Below are 22,271 nucleotides of genomic sequence, written 5' to 3'. Positions count from 1 at the left end.
TCTTCTTCTTCTTCTTCTTCTTCTTCTTCTTCTTCTTCTTCTTCTTCCTCTACCTCTACCTCTTCCTCTTCCTCCTCCTCTTCTCCTTCTCCTCCTTCTCCTTCTCCTCCTCCTCTTTCTTCTTCTCCTCCTCCTCCTCCTTCTCTTCCTCCTCCTCCTCCTTCTTCTTCCTCTTCCTCCTCCTTATCTTTTTCCATAATGGTCATAGGTCAAAAAGAAATGACTAACAGTTCTGTTGATATATTAAGGACCTTGGTCTGATGATTTTATAAGCTTTCACTTCCTAAAAACTTAGCTGTCATTCAAGCAAATACTACTCTCATTTCATGCTCAAGTAACGAATTGCACACTAAATGGAATGAGTTCAGCAGAAAAGTAACCAAGACAGTAGTAAAACCTGAGATAAAAAAGGAAACCCTGGAGAGATGGATACATAATGAAGAACATGCACTGTTCTCCCAGGGACCCTTTTGTGTCCAATCACCCACATCAAGGGCTCACAACCACCTCTGACTTTAGTCTGGAAGGTTCAATACTTCTGGCCTCCGAAAGCACCTGCATTCCCATGCAAATAACTCTGTATCTTTATACATGTACATAATTATCATAATAAATATGTTTGAAAGAAACAAGGAGATCAAATTTATATTTTAAAAGCCAACAACCTCATTTAAAAAAAAAAGTAGTTTCTGATCCTTCTAAGGTGTCACTAAGCAAATGTCATCCTTAGCCTCTGATCACTTAAGACTAATATTCCCCTTCAGATTGCCTGCAAAGAGACAGCAATATGCTCTGTCTTAAGTGTCAGCATCACATATACAGATATTCCAATAATTCTGTCTCCTGTATGATTTGTTTAAATTAGCACCACATATTAGGCAGACTTGAGGAATCATGTAAACTATTTCACTAATCAGATTTTGTGTGGTGTGCATGTTAATTCTACCTGCAAAATTTGTCTCTATATCATGAACACCATTAAATATAAACAACAAAATCATCATATTCCAAAAAAGAAAAATAAAAACAAACAAACAAAACATTGTGAAATTATGGAGACAGAAGAGTTTGTCCAAGAGTGTGTGGATTTGCAGTGTCCAACTACTCCTTGCTAGAGGATTGCCCTAGTTCTGATAGTCATCTGGTGGATTTAGTTAAAATCACTTGCTGTTTCAAAGTTTATTACAGCACCTAGTTAAAAATGTTTAAGTGTTCTTAAAACACAATGAGAAAGTGAGATCATATTTAAAATGATGGCAGAATAAAATAGCTTCACCCCAGAAGACTGGGTTACAAAATCAATCACAGTTAAAAGTCATCCAGAATCAAGGCTATTCTTGTTTGAGAGAAACTGAGTCCCGTATTTCCTGAGGTAGGAAAATGAGGAACTATAAATGCATTTGTGCCCTGCTGGTTTAGCAAGGCAGGTAACAGGCTGGAGGGACAGTAAGTCATTCCTACTCTGAGGCCTGCAAAGGACACAGAAGCTTGTGGAAATCCCGTGGGGATAGCATCACAGGTCAACATATTGACACACTCAACAGTGCAAATACTGGCCTCCCACTGGACACTCAGATTGGAAAGTTCTCCTGCCCAAAGATCAGCCCCAAGTGTGTTTTGCATCTTTTTTCAGTACTACATAGAGATGGAGTCTTTTCACTTCATCTCTACTCAGTGTGCACCAAGCAGCAACAAGACAGTTGCTACCCCAAATTTAAAATGAATAGTTGCCAGTGCTAGATGCATACCGCTTTGTTCTCAATCAACTGGGAAAGTGTCCCTCGAATGAATTAAGAGTAGATTTACTGAATAAGAGCTCAATAATATAGGTGCTTCTCAAACCAACCATCTGTCAATTCTCTATTTTAGCTTTCATTCTACCAGTAAACAAAATGCTCCCAAATCATCCATCAGTGAATTTCCCTAGACCCAAGTGTCTTTTGTTGTGATGTTTGTTTTGAATATCCCGAGAGGCATGGAGAACGAGCATCTGATTCTCAGTAAGTCTTTTCATCCCATTTTCTGGCATTTAACTGAAGCATATGAGGTTCACATAACTCAGTGCCCTCTCTCAAAATGAAATTACTGAGTTCACACCAGAACACACGGTTCTGCAAGCCAACCCTGCCCGCAGCTTCTCCTTTGAAAATGACAACAGCACCAGACAGTCCTCTCCCAAGACGTATTCACACATCCAAGAATGGATGCTCAACCTAGAGACTAAATACCAGCACAATGTTTGTTCTATCCAGGAGACAAGATAATAATTATCCAATAATGCAGACAGCTTGCCACATTCGTGTTCCTGCTTTCAAGGTGGCGTTGTTCAGCTCAAGTCTGAACTATGAGAGAACAGACTGGAATGTTTCAGAGGCGACATACACAACTGTCTCCACCACTGGAAATTTAGGTGACCTTATAAAGCCATGCCTGCACCCTGACCAGATGCCTATATCTGTAAATTAGAAACCAAAAAGAAAAGAAAAGAAATGCCTTGATACCACTACAAATGTTCAAAAATTAAATGAAATTAGCGAAGAAAACAATAAAGGTTTTGTTTTTCTTACAAGTTCATGAAATTTGGAGACCTGATTTCTCCCTGGTTCAAGCAGCTAGGAAGGAGTCAGCTCCATTCAGTTCCTGGGAGGAAAGTTATCATCTTTATTCTTTAGAGGCAATAAGATAATCCTCACGTCCTGTTCTCTTCATAGCAAGGTTGAAAGATCATATTTCCACAATAGTTACAAATATACAAATACAATAGACTCCTTTTATCCTGAGAAGAAGGAAGCCTAAAAGGACAAGAGGAAGATAAACAGAACCCCCCTGCCCCAACACATATACACACAGAGACACACACACACGAGGTCCTTCCAGGGGATGACTTGGCCTTCAATCTCATATATTTCAATGCTGTCATTTTATGGAAAACACAACCTAAAGGTAATGAAAATTTTCCCTGAAGACAGATAAAATACCAGAACTCTTTCTTCTGCACACGTTGGAAAGTCCTAAGATCTGTTTCCTTTTTTTTTTTTTTTTTTTTGTCTTTTGTTATTGTTGTCGTTGTTTATGCATTTTTAAAACAATGGAAGTGAGGAAAGAAACATAAGGTTGAACTATCTGTTCCTCGGGAAATTAAATATTTGAATTTTAGTCATTAAAAAATGCTTTTAGTTTTGCATCCTGGGTTTGTTACTATGCTGCTTAAAAAAGAGCTGGTATATTGTAAAAGGAAGCAAGCTCTTTCATATAGCCAAATGGACACTGTGGAATGTGTACAAACTGTAGACATTTAATTGACTCACAGATCCTCTACCAGTGAAAACCTTGTGACTTCAAGATCGAAAGAGATTGGCAACATGAGTAGACATCTAAAATGCTGACTTTCGACAGCTGAAAACTATCAGGGAGAGCATACATGAGCAAATGGATTTTCTGCTCTATGACAACCCATTTCAGGCATTTTAATGCAGAGCAAAGCATAAACAGATGTGGAGAGGTTAACCTCCTGACCCCACCTGCAGACAGAGATCCTGCCGTGCAAAAGCACAAGAAGGGATGGTATGTGTTAGATAAAGTGGCAGCTTCTTGCTGAATACCTAGAGCAGAGGATGAATTCCAAACTTAATATGCATTACGCAGTTTGCCATATATCATGAATAATCTAGTAAAACAAAAATATGTGTTGAGAGCCTCATAGTAGAACATACCTATGTTACATGTTGATATTAATTTGGCTTATTCCAGGAATGTTTATTCAAAGCCTTTTCTGTACACAAATGAGATCCAGGCACATGAGGATGAAGAGGACATAGTCCCTGCCCTCAGGCACTTCATAACCTCCCTCCAAGGAGATAACAATGTTTAGTAATACTTCTATACACAGGGACAAAGCAATATAGGCAAGTTTAAAAGAGACTGGGACCAGTCATAGGCACAAGCAAAACAGCATTTTGCTCCAAGATCACCATTTTTCTTGACCACCCATTTCAATGAATCTCAAGGCATGTGTGATGACTGATGGAGTTTTGAACAGTCAGTTGTTCCTGTAAACTCTTGTGCATGCCTGGGCATGACCTAATAAATACTGGTGGGAACATGAACATTCATGTGTGTGCATGCGAGCACACACAGAGTGACTAACAAATATATCCTCCATTATTTGTATGGAGATGACTTTGCTGTCCATCTCAAATATATCAATGCTGTCCTTTCAGCCCTGTAGGCCAGTACCCAGTATGCTCTGCTCTGTATAAGATGTAACACTTTGACTTCTATAGGCTCTGCTGGTTCCAGAGGAAATTGGTCCAGTGTTTCATTTGCTGCTGAGCTAGGACCAAGCCTTTCTTGGGTGTTGGGGGGTGAGCAGGGCAAATTGTGCTACACCAGAAATACAAAACCTTCAGGATCCTTGAGCTCTCAAGGATACAACTGTGTGTGTTGAGTTTTGATTGCCTGCAGTGCTAATTTGAGTATGAGAGAAAATCAGATACAAATCTTATTATGTTGTTTTCTACTACATTCAGGGCCATGGAAGGAAACCACATTAGGGCTACCAGCCCCTCAGAACTATAGGACTTGTCCACAAATTACAGGAAGACTCCATCTTGTGGTCCTACTTCAGTAATCAAATAACTTCTGATCCAGAATCGAAGTTGTTAGAGACCTAACTCCTAGATTCAGATATAGGAAGGTGTAAGATTACTTTCCAAATAAATAATTGAAGTCATCATGGTGCCCTCTTTATGTTCTTGGGATAAAACAGAAAAAAAAAAATCAGTAAAACTCTTTTTAAATCCAAAGACCCAAGAGGCAACTGAATATGTCTGTGTTAATCACTCAGATTTTGCAAGTCCTGCTCATTTTGGGAAGTCAAGGGAGAGTGAGATGATTTGAAAAATACACTTGTCTGACATTTACAAAAGCTGATACCAACTGAGCTGAAAAACAAGAAAGAAAGAAAAAACATAACCCAGAAGGTTAGAATAGGCAGATCGATACAGAAGAGTACAGTCACCCCACACCTGGCACACCTAAAGAACACACTAAAAAGACAAAAACTTTATATAGTTACTAAATAATTCAGTATTGCTGGATCCCAGAGGAGAAAGGAAACAAATGCTACTACATAATACTAGAAATATTAGAAATACTAGAAAAATGCTGCCCTTATGTGGCCAAGAGTCTGAGAAATTGCTGAAAGGTAGGTGTTAAAGCTATAGTTCAACACAAGAAAAATCAGAAACCCATGCCTCAAAGACTGGACAATTATGCCACATGACTAGTGAAACTATGGATATACTGAACAACTTCAGCAGAAAGTTCCTGAGCAAGACTTTTGAATTGATGTGGGTCTTATAGGTAAGTCCATTAGTATTGCAATGGGTCTCCTTACTAAGAGCCTATACCCATGAAAATAGGAATAAAAGAAGACACAGCAAAAATGAAGCCTATCATAGGGGAACTGGGCATTCCATAATAGATTGGACACAAATATTGGTAAGATGTAGATTTCACAGGTTCACAACTTCCTGGTAAGAATTAGCCAATCAAGAGGTTAATGAGAGATAAGATTTATTGAAAAAAATGAAAACTGTTGGTTGAGTTATAATCCAATGACTTCATATTTCTCACTATAGAAGACCTCACAGAAGGAAGTTGAAAAGAGAAAGAAAAAGAAAGGTTCAAGAAGAAAACAAATGTGCAAGCCCAGCAGAGAGTACAGAACCTATGTGAAATACAGTCAGGAAGGAACAAACTAAGGAGAGGGCTGGAGTCCTGGGGAAATGATAGAGATAACTCCACACTGAGCAGCAGAGACTCCAGTACAAGGACACACCCACCCGAAGGTACAAAGGCAGGAGGAAGAATCAGTGGCAGATGTGGAAAGAGAGGCCGAGTCCACCAAAATAAGGAAGGTGATGAGAGAAGAAAAATGATATTTTGCACTCCATTAGCATGCGGATTTTGAAACATCTTCACCTCAAAGGGCGAGGCATATGGCTGCTCTCTTGGGAATGCTGATAACCACAGCTGAGTTTGTTCTTGTCTTTCAGTTCTCTTCCAAAATTCATGACTTTACTATGCCTAGGTGGTTAGCTAGGTTTCCAGTACAAGGGAGGATTTCTGTCTTGTTGAGCAAGTCTTAAGTTTGGTTAGAGAGCTGTTGGTTACCGCCAAGATATGCATGCCACCACTGCACACTTGGAGTTATTGCGTTATGTTGGTCACTGTCGTGGTTCATAGGTATCGTTGCTCTGTGGGAGTGTTGTTGCTTCTCTCCTTACGTTGTAGATCTTTGTCCTTACACCTACACGTAAGAGTAGCCCTCACTCTGTATCAAAGAAAACTCTCTTTACAACAGAGAACACAGAAAACCACAACGATCAAAGTGGAGAGCTGTGGAGCTAAGTCCTAAGATATACTAAGGTATTCAACTATGATACAAGCCCCTCACTTGAGGTTCAGGGATTATTCTGGAAGAGGAAGCTATGGAAGAGGGGGTGGAAAGATTGTGAAAGTCAGAGGAGCAGGGAGTTTGTTGTGAGATTGTGTCTCCTAGCAATGTCAGAAGCACCCACAAAGTCTCATCAACATGACTGCATAAACAGCAGCTGAACAAGGACAAAAACAATAGACATGCTGGTGTGCTCACATGGGGGAGGTCAGGAGGCCTCAAGCTTACACAAACAACTACAGACAACTAAGGAACACTGAGAGACAAAAAATAGAGTCTTCCCCAGGGAAGAACACACCAGTTGCTTAACCAGTACCAAATGGTCAGCCCTGAAAACATACATACAAGTCAACATTACACAGACAGAGCAGGTTATACTCACATATTTAGAAATAAGTGTGTGTATGTAATAATTAATTTAAAAAAAAAACAAGGACATAAATGGGGGGGAAGCAAAGAAGGGCATATGGGAGGGTTTGAGGAGAGAAACAGGAAGGGAGGAATTATGTAATTATATTCTGATCTCAAAAATTAAAAAAAATATATTTTAAAAAGTAGACACCAAACTGATGAAACCCCAGGATGCCTGCTAAGAAGCAAACCAGAGCCACTCTGCATGTTCATAAGCACCCTCTTCTCAGACACACACACAAAATGAGCGCCCAATAAAAACAAAAACAAACAAACAAACAAAAAAAAAAAAACCACACACACACACACACACACACACAAGAAAATGGCCTGCCAAATTGTGCAAACAAGTTTCAAAAGCCCTGTCCTCAAGGAAGGCAGTACGGCTGGGGAGAAAAACAGCCATCAATGACACAAATTCATCTCATAAATGCTGTAGAGACAAAGCACACGGCCAAGTGTGATGGTCACATCTGTGATCCCAGCACTCAGAAAGCCGAGGATCGCCGTGAGTTTGAGAGCAGCCTAGCCTAGGATTCTGTCTCAAGGGAAAAAAAAAAAAAAAAAGGTATGGAATAAAAGATTTATAATGTGAAAATAATTTGCAGAACTGACTTCTACTTTTTAATAAAATGTCCAGTTCAACTAGAACAGGAAACCATCTAATATTCAAAACACTTTAATGACAAAAAGTATCAATGAATACTCTTATTTGTACTTCCTGAAGAATCTCGGATTGATTGCAGTTTTAACCAAATAACTGAACACACCAACTTCTCCCCACTGGTAGTTTTACTTTTTAATATGTTAATCCACACTTATTATATTAAACTGCAATAAATATTTTATGGTCAGGATACCCAAATTATGAAGAATTACATTACATTTTTTTTAAATTTTAAGATGTTGGTGATGGAAAAGAAGGATTCAAGTGTTCTATCAATCATATTTTTCAATTTTGTTTCAACATAGTTTCAAAGTTATTAACTTCAACAATGAAGCAACTTTTGGATGATAATATATTTCACAATGAATATGTACCATCTTTAAATTATCTCAATTTTATTACCAGTGCTAAAATTGTCTGTATTTTAAGATAAAACCAAACTTATAAATGATAAATGTTTAGAAATATATTTAAAAATTAAAGAATGTAACAAATTTGCTTATGCAAAGGCAAGCCCTCAGATCAAAACCAAGACAGACTAGGCTAATTTAATTATTTTTCTTTTAATGTGTAATACTTGCCTTGATCTATCAGCTTTTAAACTTTGAAGGAAATACACACTTAAAAGTTATGATTGTGAATTAATGATTATAAATAATCCTGTTTTCTACCAAAGGACTTTAAAATATTATTTTATAATTATTTTTATCATTATCAAATCAACTTCCCTATTAGCATACTAAGTTGCTTACTAAGGACACAAAGGATTTCCATGGCTGTAAAGTTTGTCAAGTGTATATACAAATTAACAACAACAACAAAAAGAAAAACTCATGGAAGCAAAAATTGTCATTTTCTCCCTTTAAAGGAAATTGAGGTAGCATACTCCTGCAGTCCAAGCACTTGGGGAGGCAAAGGCAGGTGGATCATTTTTTATTCACATTATTTTTAAATAGCCCATATATTTCATTTTCTTCCACTGGGAGGAGGCAGCTTCCTCAGAAGAGGCCTTTCTTTCCCTTTTTATTTGTTCTGTGTAGAGTTGCACAAGGCCTTCTATATGCTAAGCAAGATTTTTTATCACTTTATCGCACTGCCAGCCCTGAAAGAGGCCGTTTTCCCCCTGGGGACTTGGGGAAAGTGTGTCATTTTAAATGGGTTGAGGAGGTCAGAATCCATGTTACACAGACGGCAGGTTGAGCATCGCAGGGGCCACACTCCTCAAGACTAGAATGTGATCCCAAAACCAGTCCAAGAGAGCAAGCAAGTCTTTCCTACCAGCAGAGAAAGGGAATGCAGTGAGCAGCCTCTCTGCCATTGCTGCCTCGGACAGCCCCTCCCTCTCCCCACCCCACCCCTGGCACGGATACCCCAGTGGGCAGCTGGGTGTGAGAGCTTTGCAGGGGCCTCCCCGGCACTATTTTTAACCTGGAATTTTCTGCTTATAGACTTTCCACTGGGGTAGCCCCGTGTCCGGGAAACTCACTCCAGCTGGGAAATCTGAGAACTCAGCTGGCCCACGGCAAAAGAGGTATTTTTAGCTGAAATGTGGGGAGCTCGGGATTTTCGTCTACTTTAGACCTCAGAGTGGGAGACCCAAGACGGAAGAAAACTGTCCAGCATCGACGCCTAAGTTCCCCAGTGACTTGAGCTGACGGTCGGGAGGGTTATGTGCCTGAACAGAAAGGCCACTGTGGATCTTTCTCAGCAATTGTGTGTCTCCCTCTGCATAGAGGTGTCACCCTGAGCTCTTCCCGAAGGTCAGGTTTTCATCGGTGGCACTCAGAACTTGATGGAGTATGGATTTTGAGCCTTGTCCTAGGCACACTAAACTAGAAACTGACAGAGGGTCCAATAGCCCCAGGGAGACACAGCTCTCTGGATGACAGCCGCCAGCCCTTTGGTTTGAGACCAGCAGTAGCATTCATAGACTAACACTCTAAACGTACCCAATCATGTAGCAGTGGGTTTTTCTTTTCTTTTTTAATTAATGGGCTTTAGTTTTAACAATACTTTTTAGGAATTAGGGAAATGGTTGTGGGTACAGGGCTGTCCAGGCAAGATCATGGTATCCCAGCGCTCTAGGACGAAAGGATAGGCAAATGAAATTGACTTGTGGTCCCCTTGTGTACAAATGCACACACACCTACGTGCACAAACACACACACGCATTCCCCAACATACACCTGTACACACTCACATTATCACACACACGCACCACACTCAGACGCCACACACAATGAAAGAAAATACTTTTTAGCTTTATCTCCCCAACTAAGCAAAGAGTCAAGAAAGCTGGTAGCTTTTTCCAGCTTCCTTTTCTTTCTGTTGTCTGCTCTAACTCATTATGAAAGACCTCTCATCCCCGTTTACGTCAGTTAAGATATCAACCAAGTTTTGCCATCAAAGGCTCCAATTGAATCTAAGGAAGAGCAGACTTCAGCCTGGAGGGTTGTTGGAAAACATGTGTCCCGGACATGGGCGCCTGAAATCAAGCCAAGATGAAGCAGTTCAGGGGAACGCGTTTCAAGATGACCCAGGACAGATGCTAGCAGTAATGTCTTAGTGATATATTAGTTTCCTATCCCGCCATTACAAATTACCACAGGCTTCATGAGGTGAAGCAATGTTCTCTTTCCTTCAGGAGGCAGAAGCCTGAAGTAAGTCTCATTGGACTAAATCAAGGCATCCTCAAGGCTGCTTCCCTGGAAGGTACTGAGGGCAGACTCTCACCTGTTCTTTCAGGCCTCAGCTTGAGGTCCCCTTGCATCTTCAAAGCACAACCTCCTCACCTACATCTGGAATCCTATTGCTGTCCAGCAAGCCTGACCCAGGGCCTTCTTCTCAGAGGCGTGACATCTCCCACACCCCCACATAACCCAGACTTCTCAAAATCACCCACTTAACCAGACCTGAAACCTCCTTTTCCCACACAAGGCACATTCACAGGTCCCCCTGATGTGTCAACAGCCAATGGGTAGCTCTGTGTTACTCAAGGAGAGACATACTAGCCTGAAATATTGTTTGTTTGAATTTACACTAGATAGAAGAATTATGAGGCATAAGGATTTGCTCCAAGAAAAACAAGGTAAAATATTTAATAATTATATTTACTACACATTAAAACTATAAAATGTTGGATATTTTGAGCCAAAGAAAATAATTACCAAATTTTAGTTCATCTGGTTCTGTCCTAAGTGCAACAAGAGGCCTTATCAGTAGCTACTGTGTTTCTATTGGACAGGGCCCACAGTGACTTCTGATTGCTTTGGATTTTGTCTAACTCATGGGAGAGACTTGACTTTGAAAGCAACGTTTCTTCTTCTAATCTTCTCTGAAAGAACAACCGACTCCCCAGCACCCAAACCTCATATCAAAATGGATATTGTTTTAGGACACACACAGCTAAGTGTATCATCTTGTAACAGTGTCAGCAAAGAAAATGCTACACCAACCCAGCAACCCCCAGGAAGCCCTCATTACACAAGTCTCCTCCACAAGTCTGTGTGACAAGAATCGCTTCTCTGGGAAAGGAGAGTTTTAGAGGAGTTCCCAGCTGGCAGGGCTCCTCTGTGAGAGAGGGAGACGTGAGCAGCTCTCTATGGTCTCTGCACCCAGGCCTGCCTAGGAAGATGGATGTTCTCCTTCAGGCTGAATGGAATAGCTAACTAGGCTCCCTTTGCCTAGCAAAAATTTTTACCCAAACTTCCTAAATTTCAGAGACCCCAGAATTCTCCCTCCTTACCTGATAATTTGGCACCTTTGCTATTCTGAACACATTTTGTTTGTTCTTTTCTGTTTCACAACTTTAAACATATAGCTATGTCAGAAGGAGCATTTTCTCTGGTACTAAGTTCTTCCTCAGAGCACACGTGTCTCCCAACTTGATTCTGGAAGAGTCTGTTTCTGTAACTGACTTCTCTCCCTTCCTCCCGCCACCCCAAGCTGCACACCCAGGCTCAGTTTCAGTTCTGACCTGTGGCCAAAGCGGGGACCCTCAGAGAAACAAGGGCTTCGATGGTCAAGACTGCCTGCCAAGTTTGCTCTGATTTGGTTTCTCTGGGTGCTGAACAATTTTGCCTTTGGCTGAGGTTCAGGGTAATAAGCCCTAGAAAACACTCGCTGAGAGGAAAACTAATCTGAAGGTCTGTGTGGGCGCCTCTTGTCCAGGCAGCCCTCCTGTGGCACTCCCCAGTCCCCTTCCCACAGAGTTCCTGAATCCTCCTTTGGAATTTCCTGAGCAACAGCAGGGATAAGGACACCTCTTGTTCTAATGAGGTGATTCTGGATTCCTCATGGGCTCCTAAATAGCTCCAGTCTGGTTGCCAGAAAGACCAGACCTTGATTAGAAGGTGGCGGTTTCCAGTCCCCTTCCCCAAAGGGGGCACTGGAAATTCAATTAGCAATCAATTGTGCCTGTTTGATTAGGCTTCCTTAAAAGCCACTGAATGCTGGGCTTTCGAGTTTCCGGGTTGTTTAGCCAATGTACCCATGTGTCCCAGGAGATACACCTGATTCCTACTGTACCACTTCTCCTGGCTGTTCATTTGCACTCTCCATCATCAATCAACAAGTTTTAAGAAAACTGTCTTCCTGAGCCCTCTGTGTCATTCTGCCACATCATCACACCTGAAGAGTGGGTGCGGGAGTCTCCCTGCCTGCCAGCTCATCAGTCAAAAGTCAGGCAGGTCTCCAGCTGGAGACCTGCTCCCAGCAGTGAAGGCAGCACTGAGGGACAAGCCCTTTAACTCCAGGTAAATTGTCAGGATTAAGCTGAATTGTTGGCGCTGAGTTGGTGTCAGAGAGTCAGTCGGAGAAGTGGCATTATAAAAAAGCCCAAGCATCTGGTGTCAGGAGGAAAGAGCAGGCCAGCTCATCAACTGTCACAAAGGTCAAGGGAAGGGAGAAGAGAGTAAATGGCACATCACCCTGCTCTTTTCCCACCATCACATTAAAAAGGCAGCTCTCCCACACAGAAAACAGGACCCAGCTCACACATGAGAAAATCATGACAAAGAAAGTTTCACTGGGTCCTGCATCCTTTTCGTGCTGAACTCCCATTTCTGATCTTACTTGACTTGGACAAAACTTCCTTAAAGATAAGAGAAATATTAAATAAACCAATGTCAGGAAGGCTTCCAAGCTATACCCCAGAGTCAAGCCATCCTACCTGCAGTATGAGGCTCTGAAATAAACAAAGGTGACAAAGGAACCATCAAGACAAGACTTGAAAATTCTCAGGAAAGGAGAAGGGTATACTTTCCATCATTGGATCCCACGTGTTCAGCTTCTCCAGGGATGGAGTAGGCTCCCAGAGGAGTACCTAATTAGCTCATTGGCTCCAACTAAGACAATGAAAGAGACCTAAGAACAGAGCACAAAAGTCAGCTGGGTTATAAAGCTTTGGGTAGCGTACTCCCTGTCATCTTGTGCTCACTCAGGACACTGGGCCAAGCAGGCGGACATAGAATCTTCACCTGGATCTTTCTTCCCTGTATTCATGCCATAGGGTCCATTGCTTGGTTAGAAGGCGGGGGCCTAGCATAGCTGTCCTTTGAGAGGCTCCACTCAGCAATAGATCAAAACAGATGCTGAGACACACAGCCAAACATTGGGTGGAGCACAGGAGGCCTTGTGGAAAAATAAGTGGAAAGATAGAAGAATGCGGAAGAGGACAGGATCTCCACTAGAAGACCAACAGAGCCAACTTACCTAGGTCCAGTGGGGCTTGCAGAGACTGAAGCACCAACCAAGGACCATGCATGGACTGGACCTAGTTCCCCTACACATATGTACCTGCTGGGCACCTTGGTCTTCATGTGGGTCTCCTAGAAAGAGGAGAAGGTGCTGTCTCTGACAAGGACTCTGTTGCATGCTTTTTGATCACTTCCATCTGGCAGGGCTGCTTTGCCAGGCCACTGAGAAAGAGGATGCTCTCAGTCCTGATGCAACTTGATGTGTTGAGGTGGGTTGGTGGTGGGGCACCCCTTTTCTGGGGATAGGGGGAAAGGGAGGGAGAGTGGAACTAGGAGGAGAGAAGCGAGGGGGCTAAGATTGGGATGTAAAGTGAATAAATAAGTTAATTAATTTTTAGAAAGTTGTGCTTCCCACGTGTGCAAAACTTCATTTTATTCATCATTAGATGCCCAAGTGTCTAGTTCCATTCCCAACATATAAGCTCTTGTCAACTGGATAGGAGAATCGATTCCTCTTCATTGCTAGCTGTGCCCAAAGAATTCTTCGAAGATCTAGCACCTGCCTTCCATGCCCTGGGGGGCTGTGTGGTCCTAACTGAAGAAAGTCACATCAAACTATTCACAAAGAGACCTTTCACCATTTAAGAGGTCCAAGTAAAAGTTTCTGGTATTGTCAGACTGGGCATAGTGGTACATGCCTATAATCCCAGCACTTGAGAGGTAGGACAGGAGGATCAGAAATTCAAGGATAGACTTAGCTACATATGCAGTTTGATATGTAGGCCAGCCTGGGCTACATGAGACCCTGTTTCAGAAAGGCAAAAGCAAAAACAGAAGCCTCCCAGAGTCACCTTCTTCTACGGGCTGCAGGGGCACTTTAAATAAATGACAACTCCGTGGCTTCCGAGAAATTTTTGTTGTACAGTGGCAGGATTTTCTTCTAACCCCCCTCTCAGCTATTGGACACACAAAGAACTCTTCAAATGCCATTGACCTAGAGGCTGTGTCCCTGAGCTAAGCAAGCGCATGTGTGCCACCAAAATGGCCTTTATAACCCACCCTTCATTTTCAGCCCCCTTTCTGAGTCAGCCTGGTGGCTCACTATCACTCACTCCTTCTACAGACACTTTGCCTTGAGCTCTTCACAGCTTCGGCACCACTACTGGACCGTGGCACAGGTCTCCTGCAGGACCCCTCAAGAACTTCTGCCAGCATGATCAGAAATAGGCATGCACTTGTCAACACCAGCTCTGAGGGGCTGGACATAAAGGAATGTCCCACAGGAGAGCTGATGGGGCAACGGCCTGAAGGATGAGAGAAAGACAAAATTTACAGGCACCAGACATCCCTCAGCAGAGCTCTGCAAATGCTAGGCGTGAGACCGACAGAGCGGTCCTGCGATGCCCCAAGTATCATGGTCCTCTTTTCATAAAGACAGAGAAAACGTTGCGGTGGTACCAAGCCTGAGAAAAGGGCCGTTGGCCCTGCAACTCAATGCCCAGAGCTTCTTACCCAGGTAAAATGCTCCCATTAGCAGAAGAACATCAGCTCCCAACAGATAGTGACTGTGCGTCTGCAAGAAAAATCAGCCTTGTGCGTGTTACTTACTCTAAAGCATATTTGCCTAAGCAGAAGGAGGACAGGATTCAGGGAATAAGAAATGCAGACACGTTAAAGATACGATCACACTTGGTTAGGGTAAGCTGCCAGCCCAATGTGACAGGTGTCCTGAAAATAATAGGAGAGAGATGCAGGAAAGGGTGTTTGACAATGCAGGCAGAGATTGAACTGACCAAGGAATTCTGAGGCATTTTGGGGGAAAACTAGGAAGATCAGGGGAAGGATTCTCCCATTTCAAATGTGTGGCCCCTAAAATTGTGAGGACATACTTTCCTGTTGTTTCCATTTTATCATGGTAGCCACCAGAAACTAGCATAGCACCTCTATTTTCACTAGGTCCAATTTTACCTCAGTCATTCACAAGCAACTATTAGGCACCCACTGTATACTGGGCATTCACCTGACAATGAACAAAGACACAAATACGTCTCTGCCCTTGAAGGCTGACATTCTAGTATAGGAAGAGACAGAAAATTGTCCAAAGGAAAAGAAGTAAAATACAGTTTGTCAAATGATGATACATTCTGGAAGGGTCCAACAGAGTGAGGGGGGTAGCCTTTTTCAACATACACAAACCAGGCACCCTCGGTGGATTTTGTGCCAAACATCAAACTCAATATTCTAGTGCCTGCCTTCTTACAAGCACATCAAGTAAGGGAATATTTGGTGGGAAGGAGCCACTTTGTTGAACCAGAGTCCATTCCAGAGGCAGGAGTGCCGCAGCATTGACTGTCTCCATCAGTGGAAAAAGTGATCTATAAGCGAAGATGGAGACGAGAGGGAAAGTTCAAAAGGAGCTGGCTTGGATGCACACACTGCCTTATTTAGGTCCTAACAAATGCTGGGGCTGTAGAAAAGACCTCAGAGCCCCGGAAGTGATTCTGCTGCAGTAGGGGGTGCGAGGCAGAACTTTTCACTACTCCAGGAGAGAAAGAGGAAAGGTGGCCCATTCTGCATTGAAGAGGGCCTTCGAGCATTGCTGTCCAAATGGTAGTCAGAGCCATATGTGGCTACTGAGCATGGGACACATTGCTAGTGAGAGTAAACACTTGGGTCTTTCTAATGGAGTACGTTACATTGAAATCATTTAAGCAGCTATTATAATATTATAAACCTGAAGCAAGCAAAGCAATCTAATTCTAATATAAAAACAGACCTATGGGCCAATGGAAAAGAACAGAGCCTATGAATAAACTCATACATACATACATACATACATACATACATACATACATACATACATTCATACATATGTACATGATCAAATGATCTTTGACAAAGGTGCCAAGAATACACACCAGGGGAAACAGTCTCTCCAAGATAGTGTTGGAAAAACTGGATAGCAACATACAGAAGAGTAAATCTGAACCTTTAGCTAACATCATGCAGAAAAATAAATAAAAATAGATTAAAGGTATGTAGATAAGACCTCGAACCATAAAACTCCTGAAGGCAACAGGAAACATTCCTCCTCAGAGGGTGCTTGGATATGACTCCAAAAGTATGGGTAACAAAGCAATAATGAATAGCTGGGGTTACGGCAGAACAAGTAGTTTCTGTACTGAAAAGGAAATGATCAGAAAAGTGAAGATCAACTGTATGATGGAGAACATAGTCACAAATCAAATCCCTTATGAGCCTTTGTTCTGTACAGGAAACACCTTTAACCCAGAGGCAAGAGTTAGTGAATAAGTAATAACACAATTTTAGAAATAAGTAGAAGATTCATACAGACATTTCCCCAATAAAATCCTACTTATCACCATCGGGTGCATGAAAGGTGTTCAACTTCTCTAGTTAGAGGCATATCAAAACCACAGAAGGATGGTATCTCACACTGGTGACAGTCCACTATCCCAAAACAAAAGATTAAATGGGATTAGATAGAGAAAGATACAAGAAGAAAGACTATAAATTGGTATAGCCTTTATAAAAAACAGTGTGGACGTTGCTTATAAAATTAAAAGGAGAAACTATATGACCCACTGGTCTTACTCTAAATACCAAGTAAATGAAAAATAACTGCTCCCAAAAGAGTTGAAAACAAGCTCTTGAAAAAAAAGTTGTTCATTGCAGTATTACTCACATGTCCAGGACATGGAAGAGCCTACACATCTTGGTCTTAGACATTTTCAGCAAACAGTTAGTGTTACAGCTCTTCCTAGTCCCCCGGGGATGGCACTGGGAGAGACATTGTGTTGAAGGACACTGGGGTAAGGAAAAGAGGACAGAATAGGGCATCATTCCCGGTGTGGAAGTTGCATAATGAGGGCTGGAGAGAGGAAACTGTGACTCTGCTCCCTCTCTGGAAACACTAGCTTCTAAGGGTGGATAAATAGTGGGTAATGAAAAGTGTATATACACACAACGGAATGTTAGTTCAACGTAACAAGAAGAATGGTGCTGGGGTATGTTCTGCTCAATGAAATAAGCCAGACACAGACATCAAAATCTTAAATGATCCCACTTATATGGGAACCCCAAGAGGAAAATTCATAGGAAAGAGTAGAGCAAGATGGGTATGAGTAGAGAGACATGGGAAGGTATTCAGAAAAAGCATAAAATTAAATTATATACCACCGCTAGGTATATACCCAAAGTTTGCTCAAGTACACAAAAGGGATACTTGCTCAACCATATTTATAGCAGCTTTATTTGTAATAGCCAGAACCTGGAAACAACCCAGATGTCCATCAACAGAGGCATGGATACAGAAATTGTGGTATTTTTACACAATGGAATACTACTCAGCAATCAAAAAGGAGGAAATCATGAAATTTGCAGGCAAATGGTGGGATCTAGAAAAGATCATTCTGAGTGAAATATCCCAGAAGGAGAAAGACAAACACAGTATATACTCACTTATATAGACCTTTAAGATTTGATAAACATAATGAAATCTATACACCTAAAAAAGATAATCAAGAGAGCGGACATGGGGTAAGATGATCAATCCTCGTTTAGAAAGACAGATGGGATGTGCATTGAACGTATGACAGGAGTCTACTGAGGGCATCTGAAAGACTCTAACTAGCAGTGTTTTCAAAGCAGATACAAAGACTCATAACCAAACCTTCAGCAGAGTACAGGGAATCTTATGAAAGAAGGGGAGTTAGTCTGATGGGGAAAGGATAGGAGCTCCACAAGGACCAAATATATCTGGGTACAGGGTCTTTTCTGAGACTGACATGCAACCAAGGACCATGTATGGATATAACCTAGAACCTTTGCCCAGATGTAGCCTGTGGTAGCTCAGTAACCAATTGGTTTCCCATAGTGAGGGGAAAAGGACTATTTCTAACAGGAACTCAATGACTGGCTCTTTGGCCTCCCTACCGTCCAAGGGAGGAGCCATCCTGTTAGGCCACAGAGGAGGGCTTTGCAGCCAGTCCTGAAGATACCTGATAAAACAGGATCAGATGAATGGGGAGGAGGTCCCCCCTTATCAGTGGACTTGGAAAGGGCCACGGGTGGAGATGAGGGAGGGAGGCGGGGTTGGGAGGGACTGAGGGAGCAGGACACAGCTGGGATACAGAATTAATAAAATGTAAGTGATAAGAAAAAAATAAAATTAAAAAAAATTAAAGTACTGCCAGATGACTAAGGCCTGAAGACCTGTCCTTAGAGTAGCAATACTATATTATACTTCAAATTTTGCCTAACAGAAACTTTATGCTAAATATTCTTATAGAAAAGCAACAATAAAAGAGCAGAAAGTGGTGTTAGAACCATTCATTGTGGTGATGGCTTCAGGGTCACCATCTTATTTCACAGTCTAGTTGTATATACTAAATATGGACAAGTTTGGAACAAGACCCCAATGAAGGTGTTTCTTAAATACTTCATGAGGTTTTACAGAATGCAGTAGCTATTACGTATAATTACTTGTAATAAGCATTTCTTTCATCACATGGTGTTCTTAAAATGGGAAACAGCATCAGCTCCCCCCCCCCTTTCTGATGGAGGAAACAGCCTCGGCCACGGTCTGGCTGCTTTTAAAAACCAGAGCTGGAGCTCTGACCCAAGTCTCCCTCCTAAGCAATGCTTCTTCCTGGCGCCTTTCACTCAATAGTCCTCCATTTGCACCAGAAGGTGGGGGAGGGAGGGAAGGAGAGAAATTGTGATGAACAAGAAGAGCAAGTCTGGAGTCACCTGACCTCTCAGTGGGGACCTGGAACTTGGGTCAGTATCCTTAAGCCAACCAATATGGTTTCCTATTTGGCTGGGCAAAACGGATGGCACAAATGGGGCATGAATGCATCCTTGTTGATTATCTTATTAAGGCAGAGATGGCAGGGTAAGGAATCCTTGCCTGTCTTAGACATTTTCAGCAAACAGTCGGTGTTACAGCTCTTCCTAGTCCCCCGGGGATGGCACTGGGAGAGACATTGTGTTGAAGGACACTGGGGTAAGGAAAAGAGAACAGAATAGGCCATCATTCCCGGTGTGGAAGTTGCATAATGAGGGCTGGAGAGAGGAAACTGTAACTCTGCTCCCTCTCTGGAGACACTAGCTTCCCATCTCCCTCTCTCTCTGACAGCAGAGGGGGAGGCCCTTAGACTGGCAAGGCAACAGAGGTAGCGAGCACCACCCAAAGTTCATGGTTTCTAAAGAATTTATTGGTTTGGTGAAAGGCTGCTTTGGTCAAAGGCTCAGACGCCTCATTTAGGCCTGAGGATATCTAACAGATAAGAAAAAAAAATACTTTTTTACCTTCGCTCTGCATCTCCTTTTGCCTTAAACACTGTTTCTGCTTCCTGCTTAGTTCTGCACACAAACGTGCAATTATTTAAAGAATGTCTATCTGGAAATGGTCACAAGGGACTGATCAGCTGTAAGTAAGCCCGAGTCTCTTATTCCCCTTCAAGCCTATACACAAGCCAGCTCTGCAGGGACATGATGACCTCCACCAGCTTTTATGATACTCTGTTCCAGATACCGCAGAGTGGCACCCCAAAATCCCCAGTGGCCGCACTGAAACCTTCCAGGAAGAGCAAGCTTTGCAGGGAGACCGGCCCACAACGAGACTGACTCCGCCACACACACAGCCATGCGCGCACAAGAGCCATCACCCCACTATGGAAACCGAGGCTATTCCTGAATGGCTTCCCTAGAGACTTACAGACTCTGAGCCGAGATGACAGTCACCTAGACCACTGCGAGCCTAACTCATGTAGTGGGTGCACCTCTTGCCCCTGCCCTGCCCTTCCCGTTTAATCCTGAATTTATGCGCTTCCTCCCCATAGCAACCTTTTGTCTTGTCAATATGGCAGGCAGGTACAGAGCCCTGGAGCGTATCTCTGAGAGATTTAATAAAGCGTTTCTTCAGTCTCTTTACCCCACTGGAAAGGACAGCTTGGGCTTTCATTTGTACTCTACCCCACGTGGAACCTTCTGGAGTGGGCCCACTCCCCTACAAAGGCGTCACAGCTTCCTGAGGCTTAGGTTACTCCATGCTGCACGCCCTCTAAAGATACTTCACACAATGAAAAGGCTTGGTGTCCTAGGAGGAACCGCTGAGCACCTCTGCGGACATCCATCAGCCCAGAACCCTGGTTTTAGAAACTGATTTTGAGTGCAATCTCATACAAGACTAGTGGGTAACCAGGAAACCAGTGTAGATAGTGTTGTGAGTGACAGGCACACTCCAAAAGCCTACTTTTTGTTGTTGTTTGTTTGGGGGGGGGGGTTTGCCAAATTAATGTTTGCATCACTTCTAACCTCAAAACTCAGGCAAAATGTGTCCTTGAACAACAAGCAGCAGTGACTCCTGGCTTGACTCCCTTTCCGGTGGCACTCTGGTGTTCTCTTGTGGATTTCTGCGTCCTTCCTTCAATTTTTAAAAATGAAATGACTCTAAAGCACAGATGTGGACGCAGAGCCCCTCCGAGCCTTGTACTGTAAGCCTCCGCAGCGCATAGTTCTGGGAAACTTCAGTGGGCGCGGGTTGCTGGGACTGCTTTCCTGGGAATCTAGAAACTGAGGCTCCAACTGGTCCCCCAATTGGGAAGCTGCTCAAAGAGCCCACTCACCCTGCCATCCTCCTGCCTCCAGAGCACCCGCATGGAAGTCTGAGTTCCGGCAGAACCCGACAGCACACCTCCTCCGGAAGCCCTCCTAACCAGCCCTCTCTCCCTGCTGGCACCATCCGGGCCAGCCCCGCCTCCGCGCAGCTGGGACCCCAGCGTTACCCAACAGATTCCAGAACTCTCATGACTCCGCAGCCGACGGGGTGGCTGCAGCTTAGACTGAGTTCTCTGAGGCTCGGGTCAGGGGGACCCTGTGCAATGCCCTTTCTCTGCAGAGCGCAGCAGCAAGGCTATCTCTTCTCAGCACAGCGGTAAAAAGCGTCCCAACCGGAGCAGCTCAAAGCCTGCTCCGTGCGCCTAGCGCCGGTACCCGCCCGAGAGAGAAAGTTTGCAAGCAGGGGATCAGGCGTTCCCAGCACTCTGTCGTGCCGTGCCAACGCATAGGACCATCCCGGGGTACTGACTGACCCCCAGTGGGGAACGCTACTGGACATGGGACCTAGTCCCAGCGTGCGCAGCAGTGGCGCGCGCAGTGGGCATGCAGCTTACGTCTCGGGCAGGCGGGGCTCCGACGCAGTCTTTCCAGCTGCGGGGAGCCTGGAACTTGGGCTCGGAGAGGAAGCCACAGGATCCCGAGGGGCCGGGTCCGACGGCTCCACCTGCAGCCTCCCCCGGAACCCGCACGCAGCCGAGCCCGCTCGGGGAGTGGGGGGCGGCGGCTAGAGGTACCCTGCAGGAGAGGTAGCATCGCCCGGGACAAGAGCAGCGGGCTCTCCGCACCGAGCTGACCCGGACGCCGAAGGAAACCTTGCCCATGACTGCCAGAGTCCCCGACGCCAAGCCTCAGGAGTCCGCCGTCCGCCTAGGGGCCAGCTGCAGGGCACTGACCCGGCCACTGAGAAGTCGGTGCTCGCTGACCCACGGACAGGAAGGAGGTGGCACCCGGTGGAGGGAGGAAGGAACAGGGAGAGAGGGGTTGACTCTGAAGTCACCAGGACTCATGCGACCTGCGTGCAGCAGGAGTGCGGAGTGTGGATCTTACCCTCTCTGGGGCGCCAGCTCGGCGACTGCGCTCCTCCGGAGCAAGGGCGAAGGGCCTTTTCGTGAACATATCTTTCCCCTCTAATCTCGGTCCACTCTAATCTCGGTCGCTTCTCTCTGCTCTGTGGATCTGTAGGAGAGGCACTACGGATGTCTTTCTCCTCACTCAGAGTGAAGTTGTACTCGGGCGAAGGGAGCCCCATATTTTGTCTGCTGGGCAGACCCCACCCGCAGACCACTCCCCCTCCTTTCACGAACGTCTCTGGGTCCTACCCATAACCCTTAATGACAGTTCCTTCACACCCACCCCTGCCTTCAGAAAAGTTGTTCTTCTAAGGCAGATGGAA

General features: G+C 43.9%; 1 protein-coding gene across 2 annotated transcripts in view; it reads right to left on the bottom strand.

Annotated features, from left to right (window-relative positions):
• The window catches only part of Corin (corin, serine peptidase), a 208,065-nt gene extending 186,071 nt beyond the window's left edge, over window positions 1-21,994 (bottom strand). Inside the window, exon 1 of one of the 2 annotated variants that reach the window (XM_055629339.1) lies at window positions 21,926-21,994. In XM_055629339.1, the coding sequence (XP_055485314.1) occupies window positions 21,926-21,994 (69 nt within the window). Of the gene's footprint in view, window positions 1-21,432; window positions 21,700-21,925 lie in introns of those variants that run through there. The other variant, XM_055629338.1, reaches the window with a different exon arrangement.
• Between the last annotated feature and the right edge of the window lie 277 nt (window positions 21,995-22,271).

The sequence above is a fragment of the Psammomys obesus genome, unplaced genomic scaffold (genome assembly GCF_907164565.1).
Source record: "Psammomys obesus unplaced genomic scaffold, mPsaObe1.curated_primary_1811, whole genome shotgun sequence".
NCBI classification, from domain to species: Eukaryota; Metazoa; Chordata; class Mammalia; order Rodentia; family Muridae; genus Psammomys; species Psammomys obesus.
Note: the sequence above shows the minus strand (reverse complement) of the source record. Positions and strands in the feature narration are given on the sequence as shown.